Source organism: Eufriesea mexicana, unplaced genomic scaffold, assembly GCF_001483705.2.
Source record: "Eufriesea mexicana isolate 0111107269 unplaced genomic scaffold, ASM148370v2 scaffold124, whole genome shotgun sequence".
In the NCBI taxonomy this organism is placed as follows: Eukaryota; Metazoa; Arthropoda; class Insecta; order Hymenoptera; family Apidae; genus Eufriesea; species Eufriesea mexicana.
The window spans coordinates 3,241,590-3,266,710 of NW_016908357.1; the positions used below are offsets into that span (position 1 = coordinate 3,241,590).

A 25,121-nucleotide genomic window follows, 5' to 3' on the forward strand; every position below is an offset into this window, starting at 1 on the left:
GAGTACACGCTATAAAAGAATGGGGATATAGAAACGATTATTTTCTTGAAAGTGGTCTAATCGCGAGTGAAAAATTTGAAAGAAGTAATTCCATCGTGTACCTTCTGTTGCCTTAATTTATATCGCAATAAAAATAAAACCGTTTCTGACAAAATAGGAAAAAATTGAATCGTCGAATCGAGAATCAAGTTGCATTGTCGCGATAAATTTTCTATTTTTATATTTTTAATATGGAGAATTGGAACATACGCGACTTGCTCCATTTCCATAATTACCTTCGCGTTTGTCGATAGCGTTTTTCGCTTTCCCCCAAAGAAACAATTTACACCCTCGCACACACGTGCGAGTATTTACAACCTTTTTTCACTCGCTCAAATTGTTATTTCCGAACGATTGCAATTATTCGTAACGGGGAATACAATTGACCCGGCGATTGCTAAATTAACACGCAGATGAATTTCATCGCGAAACGTATTTTTATGTATTTTAATGGGTACGATTAACTCGAGAGGGGGTTCGATAACGAGAGGATATTCGCCGATCGATTTCGAACGATCCACTCGATGAAACGAGCTTTCAGTTGCAAAATGAACTCACGCACGTTAATACAGGCCGCGTCGTTACGGAATCAGAGCCAATTACATGGGAACTCGATTATCGAACTTTCAGGGCCGTTGATTGCAGTTAATTGTGCGTTTTATTAGCGAGCACTTTGCAGCGTATGCGTGTCGCTCGTAAAAAGTGGCTTTCACATCAGTAATTCGATACTTTCGGCTCTTCGTGGCTAAAGCATTCGCAATCAGGAATCAGCCTAATGGATCTCATCCGTCTATAGTTCATTTACATCTCCGCGGAATAATTTTCTAATTCATTTCTCCGCTGCCCCCGGATTCTTTATAATCCCGGAGACACGCGAGATACAAATTAGCGCGAGTCATTTCGCGTTAAGATCCTCTCCGATCGTAATCACGCTTTTTCGTTGCTCTCTTCGTTGGAAAATAGCGTGGAAGGTAGAAAAAGGTGGGAAAAAAGGAAAAGTCTGGGAAAAAAATCGGCAGTATCTCGCGGGAGGAACGAACGAAGGTATGGATATCAGTTTTACGTTAGCTGGAACGCGGTATTCAGCGGCTGGTCGGTTCGTGGGATTTTTGAACGAGGTATTCGTGTTTCGGGCGCTGTAACGAAGAGACAAATACAGGACGTATGCGCACGCCGTGGCAAACTAGGTGGATGCACGTATTCACGTGTAAGTGCACACGGCTGCACGGGATGGTTCCTGGAAACGCGTAACGACGCCACCGCATAATCGCACCTAGCCGTGGAGATTGTTAGCACAACGCACGCAGCGGTACACAATGTGACACGCGTGGGCATAAATCATAGCGGCGAGAAGGGTGGCGAAGGGAGCATGACGCTGCGTTTGTTATGATAGAAACTGCTGCCGTTGTGGGCGGACGCGAAACGGGGCGCGGGCGAGAGGGTTGGATGACTTGTCGGTATATCATCATCCGATTGCGGAAACACGTCGAAGTAGATCGGCCTAGTTAATTACGGAAACTGCGTTCTTTCGTGCTCGTTGCAGTGGATTTACCAGGTTCGTTATTCCCGGCAATAATGCTGTGGTAACGGTTACATAGATTTTTAACCCTTTGCACTCGAGAGGCTCCCTTCAGTCACCATTTGATAAAATTTCGAAGATCGATATTAATTAATATATCAAATTTAAGATAACGTAATGGTATGCAAGGTATAGAAATCAAATAGTTCTACATGTTAATTATTATAGAATTTCCTATTTACTGCTCGAAAAAATATCGTTAATTTTATAGCAGAAATCTTTGAACTCCTAATCATCTTTAGCCAAAAAATCGTCCACTGCAAAGGGTTAAATATACGTGTGTTGATATAGTAAAGGAGCGATGTCTGTAGGAAAGGGATGAGTGGAACAAGTATGCATGAGATGGCAATATTTAATGAATTCAGGTTATCGTGATAAATGAGTATGCGTGTAATGATTCAGGTGTTGTATGAATTGTGTACGTTAATGTAATGTATTGTAGAGATTGTGATTGGTGGTGGTAAATAGAACTATTTATTAATCAATAATAATAAGTTAACAATATGTGAATGACGATTAAACACACGAATTTGTATCTTCACACGAATCTATATTGATTGCAACTTAAGACTACGCTCAATTCAACGACACAATGACAACTCAGCCTGTTACAACTAATGGCTCACAACTAAGAACTACTCTAAAGAAATGTTTCTCAAGAACTCCTCTCAAAGAACTGTTCACTAACCATTTTTGCCTTCTTTTATGTTTTCCCCAACATGTATACGTTTTCCGAAAGCCGCCCCCAACATGACCAAATATGGTCATGCTAAGGGCCTAACGCATCGCTGGGGTTTTTCCGACCAACCTCGGTGACTTTCTAAGCTAAAGCTACCTTTACACCAGGTGGAAATCTTGCGATACTACAGTATGAAAGAAGAAAGAACAAAAACGAGAGTGATTTGGCATAGGTCAGTTGCAATTGAGTTTTAATAGCGAAAAGAGGTGTGAGCTTGTGATTGTGAGAAATTAATTACATTTAAACTTAATATTTGCGTTTGATCATTTTTGTAATTAAATATAAAATTGTTCTTATTGTTATTAATATTTCATCCACAAATGTATCATTTATTCTTGTCTTTCGATCTTCTTCTCATTAGGCGAAGGAATTCTTCCCGATTTAACATTATCTCTCTACAGATTTTTCCGCGCTTTTTTTCCTTTCTATTCTTTGTTCTACGTATTTTCGTTTGTTCGAAATTGGTCTTCTGAATTTTTTAACGTTTTCGGCATATATTGTCTCCCTTTGTGTTTTTTTTATCAGAAGTATCCTTCTTGTTGTATCCCAGTACGATTCAGATTTTACTGGAACCACTGTTATATTTTATTTGTTTGATTTTTTATTGTTCCTTTTTTTATTTTATTCCCCTATTTCTGGCCTTGTTACTTTATTTTCGCGGATATTTTTGAGCGCGGGAATTTTGCGAACACGTATGAAAATGGTAGATAAACCGGTGAAACGTCCAGATACGAGAGTAAGAATTTTTGGTGGAGAATAACGACGAATAGTGGAGAGAAGAAGAACAATTTATACGAAAGTACGACAGTTCAAGAAGAGAGGGAAATAGAAAGAAAGAAAGGAAATCGAAAAACTTGGAAAATTCTTAGATAAGAATTTCTGTGAAAAATCGTCCAAGAGATTGTGGAATCGAAACCCTGGACAATTTGGTGTGAGTGAAACTCTTGAAGAATTGTGCCATTTGCTACCATTCTCTTCTCATTTCATCCCCTCCGCGAGTATTAATACTACTCTACATCCTCTTACCCTAATCGTTCAAATTTCGAGCATATTCGCGAGTAACAATTTAATTCGGCATATTTCTGATAAACCGATTTTTGCCAGTAAAATACCAAATACTCGAAAGCTCGTAATTTCATTCTACACCCTCCTACCCCTTTGTGTTCCAACTCGCAACATATTTTCAACAAATATCTATCCCAATATTAATTCCAACTTTATTAATTACCAAGCTATCTGCGAGCTTCTCGCTAGCAAATTTTCACCCATTCCGTATGAAATGTTTCCAGAGGAGTATAATTTTATTTCATGCGCGTCTACCTTCGATTTCGCGCAATCGCAGACACGCAGTCTTATGCAAAATTCATAAATCTGCAAATTCTCCTTCTCGGAACGTGAAGGAGGTTGAGAATCACGGCATAATTATGCAAACACCTACGTCTTTCGTGGTAAACTTAATTCCCTGTATTGCGAGGTAAGTTTCGAAGGGATAAATCACGGAGGTGGCGAAGGAGCAAGGATATTATTGTGACAGTAGTCGGATGTCAGATAGTGGAAACGTAGGAAACGCGCACGAGCGAGCTCTTGCTCGCCCCTTGGCGAAAGGGGTGAGGGTAACACACGTATACAGGCCATTCTACGTGAGTGTAAACGAGGCCAGGCTGGAAAGAAAGAACCGACAGAGAGGGGTGGGAAGAAGATTTATGCGATTGAATCGGTACACGGCTACAAATCAGTTATCGTCCGAATAACTCTCTCTCGTAGCTAGAGGTCTTCTGCTCCGCAAAGAAAAGGGATTTCTTTTGCTCGTTTTCAATGGAAATTCGCAAAAAACCACCCCCTGAACTGCTGACGATGGTTATTATCCTGACCTATATATTTTGGCAAATAGCTCGCGCGATAATTTCCAGGATATCAAAGACGTCGTCGAAAAAGCATTTAACGACGTTGCCTGGATATTTTGTTCGATATAATACTCGACAACGAGCTGTGTAAATTTCTTTTCAGTTTTAACGAATCCAGCTCCGCTGCTTTTGTTATTCAAAGCCCTCGCCGAACAGTAATTTCGACCGTCTTGTCGAGACGCTGTTTAATTAATAATTCTCGCGACGAACAATGGCACTGGAAATCCGAGTGCACGTAAAACAGTCGCGTGACGAAGCATAATGTCGTTCATTAAATACGACATCAACGGAAAGTTTGAATTAATTATGCGTCAAACAATAACGAGGTATTCCGGGCTCGGCACGGTTCGACGTGACATCGACAATGGATCGAAATGTTTGCGATGGTATTTGTTTAAATCACTGGCAAAAATATACGGAAGACGGGTGCAATCGGATGAAGCGAACGTTTGATCTAGTTGGGTGTTATCATTGCAGGAGAATAGCCGGGACAAATTTTGACTCGACGGAAAGTCAGTGTTGTAGCGTTTCCTGTTCAACGCAGAAGCTTAATGCTTGTACTTTGCTTCGGTGCTCCTCTGTGAAAGTTTGCTTTAGGAGTTAAGGGCAACGTTGAATATAGATGCACACATGCACTCGGCGAAACTCGACTAGGCCGATTCCTCTGCCACGAGAGGCCTCTTTATTTGTGTTTCGAATTTCTTCCTGGTTTTTCCATCTGCCGCTCTTTCCACGGAAGCTCTGCTTTCTTGCGAGAGCCACAGCTTTTCTTCCCTTCCCGACAGTCTTATTTCACTCGACGAATTCTCCCCTCGAAATTTCCTCCCTTTTCCTCGCTCTTCCCCGTTTCTCTCTTACCATACGAGCACTTTCAACCGGCTCGCGTTTATTGCCCCTGCTTTCTTTATCTCTCCGGGGTGAAAAGGAATCGTCGAAGCGTCAAGAGCGCAGAGAACGAAGGCAAATTCGCGGGAAAACTCGGTTCGCTAGGTAATACGTTCTTCGAGAGATTAGCCCTGAAGGAAGACGTGATTCGGATGGTTACTGCCCTTGGCTAATTTATATCCCGCCAGGATCATGCTGAATTTCATTCGTATGCTACGAGCTACCTGGTATTGCTGCGGCCTGATTACTTCCCCGGTCATTTGCACACTGAATTAACCGAAACACAGATTACCATCATAAAAGGGATCATATTGCGTGAGTGTACACGTTCGCGTCTCATTTAGCCAGGTACGAATGGAACCACAACGAGAATGCGTGAACGAAGTTGCCAGGTGCTATTAATTTCCCATGGAAATCATCCACTTTGGAAATTCGAGCTTCGAATAATTAACCAAAATACGGAATACCTCGAATCGAATTCCCGGATTGTCTGTCCTCCTCTATCGCGGTCCAATCTCATCTGTTTCTCTCTGTTCCATCGACTTTTCCGCAACGTAGAAATATCAACCAATTTAGCATCTTGACCCGGGAAACCGAACCTCGCGGAAATCAAATCAGCAAATTGCACGTTCAAGTGTAAGCCAAGGGGAGGCAATATCGTTCTATTCTATATACAAACTCCAATGCATTTTTAATGTCTCGTGGATATACGTGGACTCGTCTCGATTCGTCGGAATTTCGTCTTACGAACTCAAATATACCTCGATTAACCTCTGTAGCCCCTTTTCACTTTATTCACGGTTGTGAGCTATAACTTGGGAGTATAATTTCCACCTCGTCTTTAAATACTTGGGTTACAATTTGATTGAGAAAAATCGAGGATCGAGGAATATTAATTTTCACGTCGTTTATATAAGTTTGAATAAAATTGCTAAGCTTGCACAGTTAAGTGGCTGTCACGAACCTAGTTCAGGCTAACAGATATGTGTGTTATAACTGCGTTCTTACAGTATATCGAATAGCTGACCGATTAACCGCTAAATAAAGCAATCGGAACAGATGGGACGAGGCACCGTTTCTGTACCAGAGGCTGATAATACGTAGCCTGGTTCTCAATACAGGGTGTCCGCGTTTCCGATTTAACCTTCGTCCGTGACAGTTTCCAGAACGGACGGACGCGATCGTAAATGGAGGAGGTGATGGGCCCGGCACAGTTTCATCTTTGGCACAAACGGATTCACCGGGGTCGACGAATGCGATTGGAAAGCGTCGACGCGGCCGCGAATATCGGGGAATTAATAACATGCGGAAAAATGGAGCAACATCGACATCGGGACGTGAGTTATTTCTGGGTCGGTTGATGAGAAGTTGGCGAGTTTTTTATTTTCTCCTTTCCGCCATCTTCCCTCCCCATCGCCGCCTCTATTTATCGGCGAACAATGGAGGCAATGTCCGCGTGTATTGTCCCGTTTTATATATCGCTTCGTACGCGGAAAGTAAATTTGTCAGCGGTGGAACGCGAATTACGTTTTATTCGGACGGCGTGTTGGCTGAAACTCGGTGACGAATCGGGAAACCGGATTAATTCCACGGGAAAAATCTGGCAAAGTCTCTATAGGTGTTATTACAAATCGAAATTCCATTTTTCGAACTCTGTTCTACCCTAGTTCGTTTCATGCAGCCACGATTAGGTCTTCTCGATGATTTTCTGCAATTTTTGATATTGTCCATTGTAAAAAATACTTCTTCCATTGTCATACAAATAATGTAGGAATGTTGGGTAGGCAATAGAATAAGCAGTGACGTAAATATAAAAATAATTTATTTTAAACTAAAACTTATTCTACTCGCTAATAATTCTCGGTTGACTCTCACTCGCTATTTCTCAAAAACTCTGTGACTCACTTTAAAGCACACACTGACACACTCTGATACTCTCTGACTCTGATCCTTCCGCGCCCTTGCACTTTTATTTAACACTAGATTTACGGAACCCGTCAATTTGACGGAAGGGTTGCTCCAATTATACGATGGTAACAGATTTGGTTAACTTATATTAAGACTGTTAATATAATATATAGCTTTTAAATTAAACTAATCGTTGAGAAAAGGGCACGTTGTTTCCTTTACCTGTCAATTTCACAGGTGTCCTTAGAAATAAGTATACAGATGGCGTCCGTAAACCTAGTGTTAAACCTTGCACTCTTCTTTCATACTTATGTTCTCTTTCTCAATCAGTGGGTCACGTATCCTAAACACTCAGACGCATTCATAAACTTCCCCTCATTTACCTCATTTGACTCTGTCATAAACATCCCTTACATTCGATCCTCTTGCACGCGGTCACTTTCGTTCTAACAATAAGCCCAAATATTCTTGACATATTTTCAGGGCCGTGCCAATTCCTTCCCTACAATAATTATATCCACCTGTTATTAACAAACAGTTTTATTAACATCGATAACAATTGATACTCAAATTCGCACACGCGACAATCGTGAAAGTGTTAAACTGGAATCATCCAAATTTCCCTTATGCTAACTTCTCAATTCCGTAATTCTCTAGGTACTTTCCTAACCCTTCTACGATAACCATAGCCTAGACACGCGTTCGTCTAGAAGGTTCCTTAACACCAGAGACTGTCAAGTCGAGATAACTTTCCCCATGAAAGCGTATCTTCGAGTAGCGTTTGGAAAGTTTCGGCTGGCAGGGACCAGCCAGAAGATCGCGCGATTTCTCACAGACGGAAGTCGTTTAATTTATCGTCTGACAGGGACACGAGGGACCGACAATGTCTCGGGCATGGCATTGACAATGTGCGGATATCGCGAAAACGACACGTCGCAACCTGTGTGTTATCTCGAATTCTCTTTGTGCCGTGGATCGGGCCAATACGGGTGGATGGTCAGGGGTGGGAAAAGGGGTCTACGTCGGTAGAATATTCGAGAACGTAAGACGGAACACTGGACCAAATTTACGTTTCAGGGATGTAAACCCGAGCGACCAACCCTATTGTCCCGGAGAGGTGTCCCTAGACACCCTGGCGAACGTAACCCGATCGGTCTGTGATATTTCGCAGTCCCACCGGGGATGGATGGTAAATGAATGGGTTGCCGGACACGAGGGTTCATCGAGATACCAGGCAGGGGTAGCAGATTTTATTTTGATTCCCACGATGGGCTTTTGTCTGGACCATTAACGTTAAAATCACCAGACTAGTCGAAATGATTGTTAACATTCGAACCACCGAGCCAGCTTTTACTGGACACGTGCGAGTGCTTTCGACGAAATCGTGAAAAACGTAATCGCGCTACGTGACGACTCAAAACGGCTCGTGAAATATTTCCTGTGCGATAAAATTTCTCGATTAGAAATTGCACGATTTCGTATAGAGCTACCTTTGTTCTTTATCCCTTTTTCTTATCGTAATACCAAAATTTCCTTCCGGAATTTCGACAAAGTATCAGGTTCTCTTTGCCGAGTACTCTATCAAGTAGGGTCAAGTATTGTTCATCGAAATTATTATCGCGGTACCAATTTATTTTCGCGATAACGCTTTAATTATTGTCATATATCACGGATACTGGTATTAAGCGTTGATCTATGTAGCCGATATAACGCGCAGATATTAAATTCGAAAAGTTCGATGGTCGGATATTTCAATTTAAATCCGCGATTTCATTGCCGCGGAAATTGCGTTCGCGGAAGTGGATCGAGTGTTTGGAAGTGTTCGAACCCTTATCGCGGTGGTTCATTCGCCGATAAAGCAAAGAAGGTATCAGCCGGTTTACGAAGATTAGTCGGAATCGTCATGGACAATGGGGTTCCGTAGACTGGTAAGTTGTTTGACAACGACGGCTCGCGGCATTTATTCCCGAATCCCGTCGAACTGCCAGAGACATTCTCCTTAGGAATGCTCAAACGAGAGGTTCATTGTATTCGCCACAATGGACTACCACTCCTGCGCCATTATAGCGCATCCCTTCTTCATGGTAGGACTGGCACGTTTATCAGCGACGTACAAGAAACGACGAACCCTGTGGCTGACTGCTTTCAAAACAGGCACAAAAGAGTCGCTTTTTAACAATACGCTTAATCGTTTCGCATGAGGACCTCTTTAGACGACGACGATGTTAATTATCGTACTTTGGCTAGACCGTTATTGAATTCAAAGGACGACGTTCCTCGGCGAAATTAAATAATCTCCGAGGAACCTCCGAGGAGGAATTATTTTTGTAACCGAGATGGGAGAGGAGGGAATCAACAAGGACGTTGGCGAAGATTGCGAAAGCATCGAGGGAGAACTGGAATACTAATTACGCGTGCTAATTAGAGTTCGATAGGAGATACCGGCTCGACTAATGGGTAGGATTCCACGAACGTTAAAGGGCATAACGGTGGAACGAGTCGAGGATCATCCAGCAAATTGGTTGCTGTTTTACGGCCGTATCTTCGATGGAATTCCACTTGCTAAGTAGGAAGGCTCGCTGTATCGAGGTCGAAGGAAAATCCGACTGGAATGGCGTGGTTGGTTGCCTAATCCGCCGATACATCAGAGTTACGCCGGCACCAATGGCGCTATTGCTTCAAATTCGTAGCCAGCCATTGTTGCGTGAGTGTGCAGGAAGGAGGCTGTGTACATCGGGAACGGTCACATTCAGGGGGTTACGAAGTTCTAAGCAGCTTAAGCTCGGTTGGTCGTACGACAAGCTGAGGGAAAACATCGAGCTGCAGGTGTGAAAACTGATTCCCCGTTGTCGCAAAGAAATTACGCCACGAGTTTTCCGGATAAACCTTTCCCTAACGTCGATTCCCAACAAATCTCCGCGTCACGGTTTCTTACTTATTTCGAGAACACGCGCAAGCCCTCCTGCGGTTCTCCAGTCAGTGGAATAATTTAGAACACCGTATGTCTTAATTAGAACCGCATCGTTTTCGAGATTACGATCCAATTTACGCCGTGTCACAGATTATACGTGTATCCTCTAATCCGAATGGTGCAATGTTTCAAAACAGATCGTGTCATATTCCTGATACCATCAGGATCATTATACAAATAATTTCCGCGTGATCTAGATACAGGATGATGCATCGGACTCGTACAAAGGTATTCATGATGTCTCTTAATTCACCGGTAACACATTGTCGCGCGTTCTATGGATATAAATTAACAACAAAATTTATTTAACTATTATATATATGTAGGATTTCTAGCTAGATTAATCCTATGCAGATCTGCCCGTTTAATGAACAACACTCCCTTTTAATAATAAAATTGGTTTATTTAATTAACATATTGCACTAAGTTCCTCTCAATTCTAACTCTCAAACACACGATCCTCTATTCTCTATGTCTCGACTACACGCAATCTACCAAAACTCTCTCTTTCCATACACCGGCTTTCTCTTTCAGTCACTCGACCCAGTCATAAATATGTCATGCGTTCGCACGCACTCCAGGTATCGTCCTAAACGCCTAAGTCGAAGCCGATGTCACTGTTTATTATTCTCCAGATAGAGTCTTTCGCCACACGCCACCTCATATATATAATTTAATCTTCCATTCGTGTCACATAGTTTTGTTATGAGTTTTTAACATGTCACGACTATTTAAAATTGATCAGAATAAGTTAAACAACCCATGTGTCTATATAAAATTTATTTCTCATTTAGTCCCATAGAATTGGAGAAAATTTTGCTGGTGAAACCTGAGACACACTGTGTACGTACACATATCGCCAGACACCTGGATCGTTTACGTCTGAGACGATTGGCAGCAGCGTGCCACCAAAGAATTTAATCTCTTCATTCAAATCACGCGACTAGAGGCCCAAGAATCCTCGTCTTCGCGATCCATTATCACCCTCTGGTTATTCACGTGCACGTGCATCCGCTGCTCCACGCGGACTGAATACACCTTTTTACGGGCGCGGGAACAATAAACGCGAACCTTTGAGCGCGAGAACGTGTCGACTAACGCGTGCCATTGAAGGTACAGCCGGTGTCCTTTTTCAGATACAGCCTCTCCATCTCGTCTAATTAGAATTCATCGGTAAATCGATGCCTCGTTTCCCAACAGAGTGACCCGATTTCCAGTTCGACACGATGCAAACCCGCACGGCGGCTGATCCACGCGGATGAACCCGGCCTGACGCTGCCTGGCTTGGGCCACACGCCGCAAGTGTCGGGGTATTTTCTGAAAACGAAGAGCTGGCAACACGCGCTGAACTTTCTTGTCTGAACCAATTATCTGCGCACTTAAGCGTGCCACGGGCTTTCCCGGCGAGAGCTTTCGCGGCGTAAACTCGTAATACCGGCGATTTAAGCCACGCCAGCATCCCGTCGAGCCTCGATGCTAGGTACTAATGTTCGAGGATGAAGCACGGCGCTTATCGCGTGCATGAGCGATAGTAATCGCCGGTTCACCTCGCGTGGTACGTCGCGACGTTCTTAATAAATCTCTGCACGGAAGTGTCGCGTTCTGACATACATACATCGTTCGCTGGACTACTAGTCGCCATTATTTCCCGCGCTATTACCCTCGGCGAAGGTGGACAGCTAGAGTTGACAGAAGTTGGAAGCTCGGGAACTTTGGGGCTCGATTCGCGGATGAAAATTCCGATTTATCGATTTCGAGCCGAGTTCGCGGAGACTCGACACATTCGAGGGAACGATGGACCAGGTCTCGTCGTTTATTTCGGACATTTCGTTAGCGGCGCGGCTTTAACAGCGCGGTTTTAACAGCGCGGAGATAGAACGAAGCGATTAAGAGAATCCCCAAACGAGACTGGGAACAAGAGGACGCGAATTTCCGATAAAAGATTCCGAGCAGTCTCGTCACTCGAAGGTTATCCACCCCTGAGGATGCATCAAGCCCATTACACCCGGGCGTTGGGCCTCGCAGAAGCCCTCCAGTTGGCCTCGAAGCACGTCACTTCGGGGAAAACGAAACCACTCTCGAGACGCTCGAGGGCGGCCACGAGGAGACCCGGTGCTGGAAGGCTGGTGGAAAGAAAAGGAAGAACGGGCGGTGCTCGGGACAGAAAGGGGCAAGGGGAAAAGGGAGAAAGGTAAAACGATACACAGACATGGTGTAAAGCCTCTACGTGACGACGTCAGCGACATTGTTTCATTTTAGGGGGATAAAGGAAGGGAAAAAGTTTCCTTTGGCCACCGGCGGAATGACAAACAGCCGTGGAAACGAAGTCGAAGACAAACGAGCGTGACGTTCCCGTATTAGCTACTCGCCGGTGTACAGGCCGAGGTGTGCGGTTAATTGAGTCGACTGAGAACAGAGGGACGGATAAAAAGGAGTAGTAAAGAAACGAGTGGAATGAATACGATTGCGGGGGCGTCGCGACGTCGCGCGGTTATTGCCTCGGCCTGGAAAACTTGCTCGAGTTTATCCCTGTCTGGGAAGAAAAGTCTCGAGGTTTTATCGTGCCCGGCGCTTTGATTTATCCTGGCTGAATCGGCCGCTGCTCCATTGTGCCGGGAAGATCGTATCTCGCGGAATTACAACAGTCGCGGTGTTTATTTGAAAAAGTAATGCCCGCCATTTCGTTGCGCTGTTATATCGCTCGACTCGGAGCAACCCGGATTCCTCTCCTTCCTCGATTTAACGCGAAATTAATTCCTTCTCTCGTCGTTCGACCAGATTCGATAGAAATCGTGTCCTCCTCTCCGTCACGTTTTTCACTCCATTTACGGTCCCGAAATTTCCACTATTTACCGTCTATGGACGAATGTTTAAATAACCCCCGTAATGCATCGGGAAAGGCGCGCAGTATTTTTGGAAAAACTGGAAACGTTGAAAAGGGAGGGTTTTATCGGGCGTAACAAGTGGAAACGAGTTCCATCAGAAGGGAGAATTCACTCGGTTATTGAGGCTAAGCCACTTGACGCGGAATGAACACGTGAAAACAGTGTTAATGCACATCCATTTCGCGTTATTGTCAGCGAACGAAGTTCGCCAGCGAGACGCTGAGTCATAATGCACTTTAATTGCATCGGGCATTTCGCGTGTACAACGCGTTATCTAATGTACCGTACTCCGACCCGGGAAGAGTATAAATGTCGCCGAGAAGCAGTTTCAGCCTCGCATAAATAATACAAAGCCATTATCTGACTCGACGCGAATGGTAATTGGGTCGCGAGGGTCGCGCTCGATATGATCTATAGATCTATCGCGACGTATCGCGGAATTCTCAGATATCGCGATCCATAAACGGGCGACACCCGAAGAGGGGTTGTTCCGTCGCGCTATAAATCGCGAGACGATTAAAACAACGAAACTGTCGCGCGAATGACTTGACTTCCACGTCAAGTGGAAAATGTTCAGGCCACGGTAATCGCAGTTTCCCGGACGGTGGATCGGAAGCTTGATCGAAGGAGAAACAACAGTCGGCGAAACTTAACCTTGTTAATATTCATAAGCGTTGATTTATATTGAAACGCGTGGAATCGGCGTTTAATCGAGATCCTTTCAAAGGAGCTCTCTACGAAATAACGTATTATTCGGTCTCGTCTGATTTTTGAGCACGGAATGTCGCCTCGTTTGAATACGAAATCGCGACAAGAGGATACAATCGCGCAATTTCGAACTATCGAAAATGTGATTAACACATTGCCGGTTTTAATCGGAATAATAGCGTGCCAGAATGAAGCAATCTGTTCCCTAAATTACGATCGACGTCTTACGTGAAGGATATACGAAGTTTACAGCATCCCTTCGCGATAAGGACGCCACTAAGGGGTGGAGGACTGAGCATCATGTCCCGACATAAGGGTACATAATACAGGGTGTTCATAAATTTCTCATCCATCGACCTCGTACTTCTCTCTCACACTCTCTGCGAGAGTACTTTAATCTCTACGCAGAAGCAACGATTTACTAGCCGATCCTTGATCTTCGCTTGCAGTATCATCCGAAGGGGTCGAACTTAATTGGGCTGAAAGTTTGAAAGGGATCGCAAAGTGCTGTTAATTTTTAATCCAGTCGTTGATTGATGTTAATTAAATCGGGGCAAAACCCGTTGAAACATTTCGTCTCGTGATTAATATACGCCGGTTGATGCCGGATCGTTAAATTAATCACGTTCCACGCGATTAGTCATTTATTGTGAGATGGATATTCGCCGGATTAACCGCGTTTCGATTTCATCTCGCGTTATAGAGAACCGGTATTCATGGAGCGGACGCTAATTCTCAGAAAACGCTGCCATCCAGCCCGGAAAACAGGGAACTCTGTCCGTCGTGATAAATTATCAAGCGAAATGCACCTGCTAGTATAGTTGTCGGTTTCATTGTGGACTCACCGGCTGAAGAAAGATCGAGGGCGTCGTGAAATGTCGTTGTCATGGGCTTCGTTAAATTTGTTCTTCATAAATACTCTTTCCACGCTAGGAAGTCGCTGCATGTTTTATTAAAGTCTGCCGTGAACCGTTCCTCGAGAATATTTCTCCCACTTCGAGACATTAATCGTATTTGAGAGCATAATTCGTTTATCACCGACGCTTTGACTTTCTCTTCTGCACAAACGCGAAAGGAGTTGAGCTTTCGTTTAAATTCTACTGCGTGACAATGCATGATAATCCAAATAAAATAATTCAGTCATTTAAACCCTGAAAAATTCTCTTCCTCCACTACAAATTATCGATTCTATTTGATAAAAATTCCTTTGTCACTGATACTCTGTTATTCTCTATACAGGATTACTCTCGAAATCGATTAAAAATTAATCAAATTCCCAATATTATTTCTTTCACTACGAGTATCACCGTTCACGTTAAATCATATACTATCGCAACGCGTTTATCAGAGATCCTTTGACCATCATTCGGCGTGCAAGACACAAAGAGCTGCCGCGAGCAGACACCGATCCGCGACTTTTTCATCAAGCTCAGTTTCGTCTCGGCGAAATTTCGTTTGCATCCGGATATCCGGAGGCCGTTCCGCAAACTTTCGCGAGCCACGAAAATTACCCGGCTGTCCGGCCAGCTCCCCCGAAGCAGCGAAAGGTGGTCACAGCGAGGGAGCCGGATCTGCCGGGGTTGAAGGAAGGAAAAGCAGCGGGACGGAGAAAAATGTATAGAGCGTAACGCCGGGAAAAGGTTATGAGATCGTTCCAGCACACTGTCTGCTTTATATTCCCCTCTGTATCCCGGGTTATGAACTCGTCCTTTTTCCCGTGGAACGTCTTCCAGGTGTGTACGTAGCTGAAAAGCATCCGGATAAACGCGCGGCCCGCCGCGGCAGCGGGAAAAGACACGCGGGGAATGAAAACCGGTGGAACGAGCTGTGGCATTCGAAGAGAACGGAATGATAGAAGCTGCAAACACACATACAAACGTAGCGTGTTGCGGGTTAGGGAGCTGGCGAGGATAAAGGTAAGGCGGCGGTGGTACGGGGGGGTGGTGGGAGAAATAAAGAGGAATGGCAAAACAGACGAAGGAATTGCATTGGAAAGACGATTCGCGTTGAACCGCGGGTCTCCTGTTCCCGCATACCTCTCACGGTAGTCAGATTTTTCAGCGGGGAAATGAGGAATGGAAAATGAGAACAGTGATAAGAATAACGAAGTCGCCTCGAGACCCTGGCTGAATCACGATTCCCCCTGATCTCGAAGCAAACCAGGGGAAGTTGCATACTCCGGATATGCAGCGTTATTCGATTATCTTCAGAGCTGATTATTTGTTGAAACGGAATTGTTGCGATTGATCTGATAAGACGGAATTACGCGCGCAAATTATAGGGACAGGAACGAATGCACGATACGAGCCTGAGCCCGGATATTGCGTGTTCGTTGTACCCTGGGAGTGATAACGGAGATAGTGTCACTCGTCTAGCTAATTACTAGTCACCAACTATACGACTCCTGGGAACTGGCTCGTGCATGTATCGCGCGCGTGTGCACGCGTGTATGGAACTGGGATGGCCGGTGTACTGTTCCGAACCCGGAATCTTGATGCTTGCATAGTACACGAATAAAAGCTGGCGCGTGTTAGTTACTCGTTCCCGTAACAACGACTCGATGCTTCCTCGAATCGTACGTCTACGCCGTTGCTTCCCGTTGCTAAAAATCACTCGCACGCGAAATATCCTCGCCGTGCCGTTTTTATATTTCTGGCTTCTATTTCGAAAAAAAAGTAATCCCCGTCGGAACAGAGGGAGAATGAAGCGCGCGGTGCTCGAAGTTCGCACAAACTACAGATAACCCCGAAAACCGCAGCCCAATAACTCCAATATAGTAGGCACACGAAAGTACCATCGCCTGCATGATATCGGAAATAACGGCGACCTCGTTTGCTTTCGCGCCCAGAGAAGCGTTTTTCAGCGCCAGTTTTCACTCCACTCTGTTCCCCGATTCCCGTGCCTCGGCTCGCTTTATAGTCTTCGTTCACCGAGAGAAATTTCGCGCGTCAAATGAGCCGGGAGGCGACGAGTTCTCGAATAACGAGGATCCCCGGCAGAAGACGGCGTTCCACCTTTCCGAGTCCTGGGAAACTCAACTTCCCTAATTAAATTATTTCGAAGCCGCGGAAACCGAAGCCGCGTCGGGGCTCCAATTTCATTCGTAATATTCAATTCCATAGCTTGAACGGGATGGAGCAAAACCTGGTTTCAATATCCGAGTATTATCATCGTGTTTAAAATCAGCCAAAAAATATCCATAGTAGTTATTATTCTCTTCGTATAGAATATCGCGTAACACTCTCAACTTAGTTATCGGGTCGAACATGAGTATCACGTGTGACAGACGTGGTCGTAACGGTTTCAAGGTAAACAACACGGGTCGGGCTCATGGTTAATCTCGTCGAGGTTCGTCGACCACTTGCTGCCTCAGTTCCGTGTTATTCTTCGCTGTGTTCGGACGAAGTGACTCGACGTGTGACCGACCTTACCGAATTGTTGATCGTGCCACGCGTCGTCGGAGCTCGAATCGTTGGGTAAGTGGTTCATTACTAGGAGTTTGATATTCGCGATTTCCCAGCCGAGACCTTTCGCGAATATTTCTCGGTTCAATCAGTGCCAAAGGTATCCCCGTTCTCCACTTCTCGCAGCGCGATATTGGCGATCGAAAAAGCAGTGCGGTTTCACGCTGGCCAAGCACGGACGCAAACTTTTCCGTGTGTTCCTGCACAGTTTTCGCGCTTCGCTGGCCGCAATTTTTCTTCGCCGTTTGCCTGGGTGGCACGATTTCGACGATTGGTTACACGAGTAGCGGCATGGACATTCTATACCGGGCAAACTCCGACTGCCAGTAGCTGGAAACTTTCCTCGAAGAGGGGGACGATTGGTTTCCGGCTGAAAACAGCTTTCAGACACCAATTACCAGTTCCACGGCGCCTCTGCCACGGCCACGACCGACCGGGTGACCACTCGAGCGACAACCGAAACTCCTGTCAGGATTTTGTCGCTGTTCTCTTGCGAGTTCCCCCGATCTAGCACCCGGAATTAGCGGATGTGCGGATAGCTGCGCCATTATCTGCCGGCAGCAGCACCTGGAGCCCCGTCTTTTCGCACCGACGAACAGAGGGTTAAGTAACGATAACGAAACGAAATTATCCCATTAATTATTCCCGCTGGATTTTCCGCTAAATTCATTTGTTAACGCCGTATGTTTCCGAGCTCGTGCATTATGCCCTGCTGTCGAGTGATACGGAATTTCGTTAAACGGTTGCGTTAATGATTAAAGTTTTACCCGGAGGCATCGGGAAGATTTAGGTGACGGGCAGGGTTAAAGAATCGGACAAAAGCGGGTTGAACGAGGTGGAGAAGCGGAGATTAAGAAGAGGAGCATCCCTTATCTTGTAACAGCGGCAACCGTAACTGCGAGCGGGGAAGGGAGAGCATTGAGAGATAAAAGATTCCTCGTCACGGAATTTACGAGCAATTCCGTTTCGAAGCAGCGCTCGCGGATGCTTACAATGCGTTCGAGCATTTCCTATCCGATTCGTCGGGACGTTAGTCGTGTTAATGTCTTTCGTGGACGATCCTCGAAAATCGTTCGAGCATCGTGTCGACTGTGAAAAGAAAAAATTCGCGTCGGGCAGAGAAGTCGTGAAAAGAGAAGAAATGGAAATTTCAATAACGAAATCGAACATTTCCTGCGATTGACGGAGGCAAAGTGGAAATAGAAATATTAAATTTTAACGCACAAAGAAAAATCAACGCGGAAAAATAACGAAATAAATATTTCATTTCGGTGGAAATTCCGTGCCGCGACCAACGTGTACCAATCGGTCGATTGATTAAAACGACTGCGTATTAAACGAATTAAAACGATAAAACATAGTTTAACTGGACGGGTGGAGGATAAAAGTTACGGGACACGGGGATTTTACGATTCCAGTTTTGTAGTCGACATTTTGCATAAGCCGCACATGCTCGCCTCTTATTTGCTCTTGCGTGGTCTGCGGTGCATACGTCTCGCCACATGTGTCCGCACATGTGCACGTGCACATAGCCTGCAGCCCTTGCACAGCGCAGACCTGGACAGCATTATGCATTTATCGCGCGTGTGTGCTCTACCCTAACCTAATGACCGCTTCGCTGATCGATTCGCGATGAAAGAAAACGAGCTAAACAACTTCGCGAAAAATTAATAAATATAAATAACACCGTTCGGGGAATTAAATTTATTCCGAGATTTAATTCCAAATTTCTAGAGTCGAAATAGATACTATAACGTGAAATAAGGGGAAGATAGGCGAGTTTTGCGAGCGGTATAAGACAGAAACTGGTTGTCCGGGAATAAAACGGATGCTCGAGATTTGGGAATAGAGCGAATAGAATCGAGATCTCTAGAAATATATTAAATACGATTTTGTCGATATCGGCGAGTAAAAATGGAAACTATTAACAACGGTTTACCAATCGACGATCATTCCGTCGCTGTTGCGATTAATATAGCACGGTAATTGCAGCAATTACAACACGACGTTTCACCTATCGATTGCAATTCGATATACATTCGTAAAAACAGAATGCTGCATTATAATAGCATTATAATTGGAGCATGTGCCACGTTGTACCAATTATAGCAGATAATGGGAAAGCAATGGCAGGAAGCACGGGACAAATCCCATAACCGTATTGTTCTACCATGTTCCAGATTCGTAGAACGTCTGGCCATCAGAACGATGTGAGAGGAATATATGGGTGAACACCAAACGGGGAAGGAAGACTCGACGAAATCACGAACACGTGGCGGGACGTGAAGCGGGGTGAGTTCCTTCGTAAATTATCCATCAGCTGATAATCCCTCGGACAACGTGTTTTACGTCAAACTGTGTCTTCCCCATTAACCCTTAAACGCCGGCAAAAAAAAACCGAGATAAAATATTACATTCGGAGTCTCTGGACGTACATCTTAGACGGTACATTAGCCAGACCTCGCACCGTGTCCGTCCCTCTCTCCAAAAGGGGCAGGAGAGAAAGAGAAAAAATTGGATTCTAGAACGAAAGTTGGCCAGAGGCTATCGGTCGAGGAAGCTCGAGAGACTGGAGATAAACGACCACGGCATTCGGATAAATAAAATTCCCCTGCTGCTTCGCCCAGGCTGGAATTTCCTCGTTCCATCCTTCCGCGTGTGTATCGTTGAATTTCGGCTCACGTACCTCGACAGAGGAGCCCGTGAACGACGAGTAAAGTATAAAAACCATGGCGACCAGAGGAGGACAACGTTTGACGAATGACTGTCTCGAAAAGTCAGGCTCTCGCGACGGCTGAAGGAAAGAGGATCGATGTCCAGGCTTTCACTCGCGAGAACGGAGACAAAGGAAGAGAAAGGATCGAGACCAGAGTTCAGTTTCGTCGATTATTCGTGAAACGGTACGCTCGGAACTACGGAAACAATCACGCGGTATGCGGAATCCGTTTGTTGTGCAGAATGTGAATAATTTCTATGGCGAGTCGTATCGTGGGATTCCTCGCTAACCGACGTGACCAGGCACCCGTTCGGAACCGCCGGGTCGTCGGCAATAGATTTTCAAAATAATAGATGCGATAGCCTGTCTCTCCTCTTTGTCATTCGTCCGAACGCGTGCCTACGAAACCCGAAACACGGTTTAAGCGACTGCGTGACAAATCCTCTTTCTGGATGAAAACGGGAGTCACGGTTAGAATTCCGCGAGCTGGAGAAAAAGCAAGATCGACACAGAGCGTGGCGAAGAGGTAGAGGGAAGTTCGGAAATGATCCGGGGAAGGAAAGCATTTTTCTTCCCCTTTGTGATTCAATTTCGTCGGGTTGCAGACAGGCTAAAGGGGAAGGAAGCCGTGTGCCACGACAATGCACGCGCGGCTGAAATACAATTCGGAATTCTTCCGTGAGTCAGCCGGTGAAAGGCGCAATTTTATCTGGAATTGCGGGCCACGAATTTGCTTTCAAAGTATCCGCAAACTCGTCGACAGAGAGGCGACAGAGCGAACGCTCGTGGAAGATTAGAGCTTGGCTGCCGTAGCTTGGAAAAAGCGGTCTGCTCGATCTGGCCGGCACAAAAGGATGGAGGACGGGGCGGGTGGGAGCGGAAGGAATCGAGAAGGAGCCGACGGTGGAAGGATGGAAAGGACCATTGGAAAATAGAACGAGACAAAGGAGATGGTTCGGTGGCTGCCGCCACCGATTCTCGATGCTTGATGCTTCTTGCCTTTCGGCTATCGTCAAAGGATGAAAATTGAACCGCAGGAAGCTGGAACGTACACCGAGATTGTGGAGGGTTCCGACCGTGCTGAACGCTAAATTTTTCCACCGTGAAAGGGGAGAAATTCGTCGGATGAGAAGGTGGAAAAGGAGGGTAAGGAAGAACCGATATCGATCTCGAAGAGAATCGTCACCGTTCAAATGACGTTTTAAAACGCGGGAAATAAAGCAACGCGATGGCACGAGGGAGACTTGGATTAACCCTCGATCTTGGAATTCGGTTTTGCCTGATTTATTATTGAGCCGTGCCGTCGTGTACCTATGAAAGGGGTGTCCCCCTTTAACCGGGCAAGCAGCGCAATGGGAAGTTCCGATCGGTTCTTAATGAACTCAACGATGATGGCATGTACTCCTGGAACGGTCTATTTATAATAGAGTGTCACTAGCGATGATCGAAGAGATAAAAGGGGAAGTTTTCCTCCTTCGATGGAAGAATGGCGTGATGGAAAGCACGCTGTTCCACGTCGCTCACCTTTGAGTTTCCCGAGGTGCGGGTTCATTCCTCGGGAAGCGTAGAACGAAGCTGCAGGTTAAGGAGAACATTTTCCAACCGAACGAGTAACTTCTTAACAACCCTGAACCATTGTCGGAATTAATTGACGTACCTTCGCCGCTACCATCCGAGCTGGAATCGAACAAATTGGATATAAAATATGCATCGTCCCTGAACGTATTGCCAATGCGTAATTCTTAAAAATTCAAGCTTCCACGAGCTAGCGTAGAATTTGAAAAATTAACGAGAGCTCGAGGAATTCATGCGCAAAATTTGCAAGCTGAATTTTGCAAAAGATTTTCAGTGACAGGACGAAAGGTGGAAAAGAAAAGGGGCCCTGACGCGGGTCCCAGGCGCCTGATGTTTCGGATGCGACCGCAAAATTAATCATGCAAAGCGTACCCGGGACGTCAGCGTCGCCAAGCCACGGTATTGTTAATACTCTCTTTCTGGCTTGTGCCCAAGCACAAAGGTGAAACAGTATTAGCCGGCTCGTATAAAGCTTCCAATACCAGTCTACCGCTTATTTGTACGTACGATCGCGAGCGTAGCCCGACGTGCAGGTGTGTGCCACGCGACACACGTGTTATTACGTGCGACGGAGCATTCCTCGCGGCGCTGTGGTTGTGAAAATTTAATTAAAACGCGCCTCGACCGTGCACGCGAGTCTTGCGCGGACAACGCGCGTCGCTGACGAGATCTCGCCGCGACGAGTGTTCTCCTTTTGCCTTGGCCCGATGGTAAATTGCGGGGAAAAGAATTACACGAGTGTCGTGGAACGTTTCGTGGACGAGGAGACGGTTTGGGCCGGCCTGTGTCCATGTTTCTTTTATTCGGTCAGGAGCGGGGAATTTTTTCCCCAAGAAAACGCCGTATAATCGCTTAACAAAATTGTCCGCTGGAACATAATTACGACGGAGCATTTGAAACCGTGTAATTTTAATTTTAAATGCTTCATACTTCGCGTAAAGCGCGAAGGAATTGAATTGCTAGTAGAATAGGACTGTAATGGATCAGACCTTGCGCTGCAGTTTGGTAAAGACGAACTGAATGATATCGGAAGCTCTTGAACTCGCGAAAGCAGTATAATTCCTCTATGCGTGCGATCTGAATAGCGAAGTTCTTTGGAAATTCTATCAAAATAGTAGAAGCTACACCTTCTGAGAATCTAGCTTCTACTTCTTTGGTAATTAGCTTGCATGGGAGGATTATCGCGAAAGAAAATTTACTTGGGAGAGTACTCGCTGTAATAACCGGAAGATTCGATTCGTTGGTAATAACGTGGAAATAACGAGATTGCCATAATTCCGTCACACGTCGATGGAAATATAATTCGATCGAAGATTAATGAGGTAATTAACGAATGCGTTTTCAACGTAGAATCGAATCCAATTTATTCTTCGATAATATATCGTTATTAATTCAAACATTTACAGCTCGATTCGAGGAATCTTTAATGAGAGCTTGCGAGAAAAATAACTTTATGAAACGGTTCCTCGAATTGTCTGTAAATTTATTACGAGCGTACGTAATTAACTGCACCATCGCTGACGATTATTTCTGTTTTGTTACAGCGTTGAGCCTGCTATGTGTAAAGAAATTCTCCGGCAGCGGCACGATGCTGGAAGCACCGCCCGGAAGTCGCGAGGACCTCGTGGAGGCGGCAAGAACACCATGCACACCCACAGGTTAGTTATCCCCTCCTTACCGCAAAGTTTAAACGAAAATTTAGGGCGTTCTTGAACGTAACCATTCCCAAGTCTGCATTCAATCACGGGGCCCGTAAATGAGGGAAATAAATAATCGTTACGAGACGGTACCGTGTACGAGCGCGAATAAAATCGGTGGTTTAGAGAGAAAGAGGGGAGATAAAATTGTAGACGGGTAAAATAGTGAAATTATCGAGGATGAACGTTTAATTTCGGGACGCAGAGCGCCTGAACGTTTCGGGATGAAATATCGAGTCGTGTTTATCATAAAGTTTAAATGGACACCCGCACAGGCATCCAGAAGTTTCCACTCGGCCCGTAAATTCGACGGATAAATAATGAAAACGATGAAAATAGTACGACACCGTTAGCATAGTTTCGCGAAGTTATTGGCCGAAGTGCATTTCCATTCGTATCAATTTCGAGGATTTGGAAGTCCGTAGTTTTCACGGCTGCACGGTAAATTTCAATCTTTCCCGGGTACACGCGTATACATACGAGTATATAGTAATTTCGGTTTGGTCTGTTCGTCCGTCGTTGAAACGACCGGATGTCGTTGGGCGTTTCGAGGCTAACAGCTGGGGAAAAATGCTCGGTGCGTGGCTAACCGGCCCTAAAACTTGCTGAATTGCGAGTGATTAACCCAGTTCCCGTTCCGTAATTAAAGTTTAGGCCGGGTGTACATCCGAATGCGAAAACAGTGCGCGCACCTCGATGGTAAAAATGCATCTCTCACCTCCCCCACGACCGAATTTTTCTTGTCCCTTTTCGGCTCTAGCCACCGTGTTCCATCGAACGCATTTTTGCCTCGTGTCCGCCGGTTTTCGGGTCACGCGTGAACGCAAAAACGTTCCTTGCAACTGAAACAATAAGTACCTCGGAGTCGCGGTGAAATGGGTCGACGATTTCGTTGCCGCAACTTTCCGGAAAATTAAATTTCCCCAAACTACGAGAAAAATCACGTTTCGCTTGCCACTCGTTCACGATACATTTCCTTCCAACTTCCTAAATCCGCGCGATGCAGAAACGCGAGGCAGACCGTGTGCAGGTGAATGAAACGAAATGAGAGGCAGGAAAGAAGTGACCCGGGATCGGTGGACACGGTTGACGAACAATCGGGTACGGTTATTTCGCGGGACAACAGGTGCCGATATTGCACGCGGACATTTTTGGGATTGCATTGTTACCTGTCTCTTTCATCATTTCCCCCGCTTTCATTCGGATTCTCGTTCATTCACGGCTGCCAGAAAGCGAATTATCCGTAGGAGCGCGTCGATCATCGCGATCCAATCGCTTAAAATCGTTCCATTATAGTTTCACGCCCGCGGTACCCCCGTTTTCTACCATGCTCGGCGAAAGTCTGACAATGAAGCTGAATGAGGAAAGCACCGAGGGGTAGTCGATCGATGATTCCCCTCTTCCTGCCAGCGTCATTACCGCCGCAGGCCTACGCGTAACAGAGAGCCAATGGGCGGTTCTTTTTATCTCGATAGAGCGTCGGTGTCTCGCTATGATTGACGGTCTGAGTTCTCGCTGTGTCAGCTGTGGGACACACGCTTTTTATCGAGTCACCGAACGGCCAGTTTCCGGTCGCCTGCGGCCGCTGGTCGGCTGTTGGTCGACATCCACGGGATTCGTGTGTACAGAAGCGAGAAAGGAGTGGAATTATAAATAAGTCGGACGAGCGGAAAGGAGCAGCCTGGAAAAACACCTACGGTTTCAAGGACGTATTATTAGGTTCAAGGGCAATCGCGGAGGGTCTAAAAATAAGGCAACCTTTCCCTCGTAATTTTAGAAGTTACAGGGGAAGCGATACACGCGACACGTAACCAACTTCGCCCTCCGAGTGGAAAGGGTCGGCGCGTAGTCAGACAGGCCGTACTCGTTCCCTCGCGATGCTGTATCGCTATTTATAACCGGTAACATCAATTTCGCGACACGGCACTTTCGCTGAAAGTTTGATAAACCCTTGATGATTTATCAGCGCGTTGAAAATGATTATTTTCGTCGCGAGCTGCAAAGAGGGAGAAAGACCCCCGCCATCCGCGACGTTTCCACTCTTGACACTC

The 25,121-nt window shown here is 45.6% G+C and overlaps 1 protein-coding gene across 3 annotated transcripts in view; it reads left to right on the forward strand.

Annotated features, from left to right (window-relative positions):
• The window catches only part of LOC108555514 (uncharacterized), a 128,169-nt gene that overhangs the window by 77,440 nt on the left and 25,608 nt on the right, over window positions 1–25,121 (forward strand). Inside the window, exons 1-3 of one of the 3 annotated variants that reach the window (XM_017911176.1) lie at window positions 17,611–17,684; window positions 19,263–19,374; window positions 22,918–23,031. In XM_017911176.1, coding sequence (XP_017766665.1) covers window positions 22,962–23,031 — 70 coding nt within the window. In that variant the 5' untranslated portion in view covers window positions 17,611–17,684; window positions 19,263–19,374; window positions 22,918–22,961. Of the gene's footprint in view, window positions 1–17,610; window positions 17,685–19,262; window positions 19,375–22,917; window positions 23,032–25,121 lie in introns of those variants that run through there. The other 2 variants (XM_017911175.1, XM_017911177.1) reach the window with 2 other exon arrangements.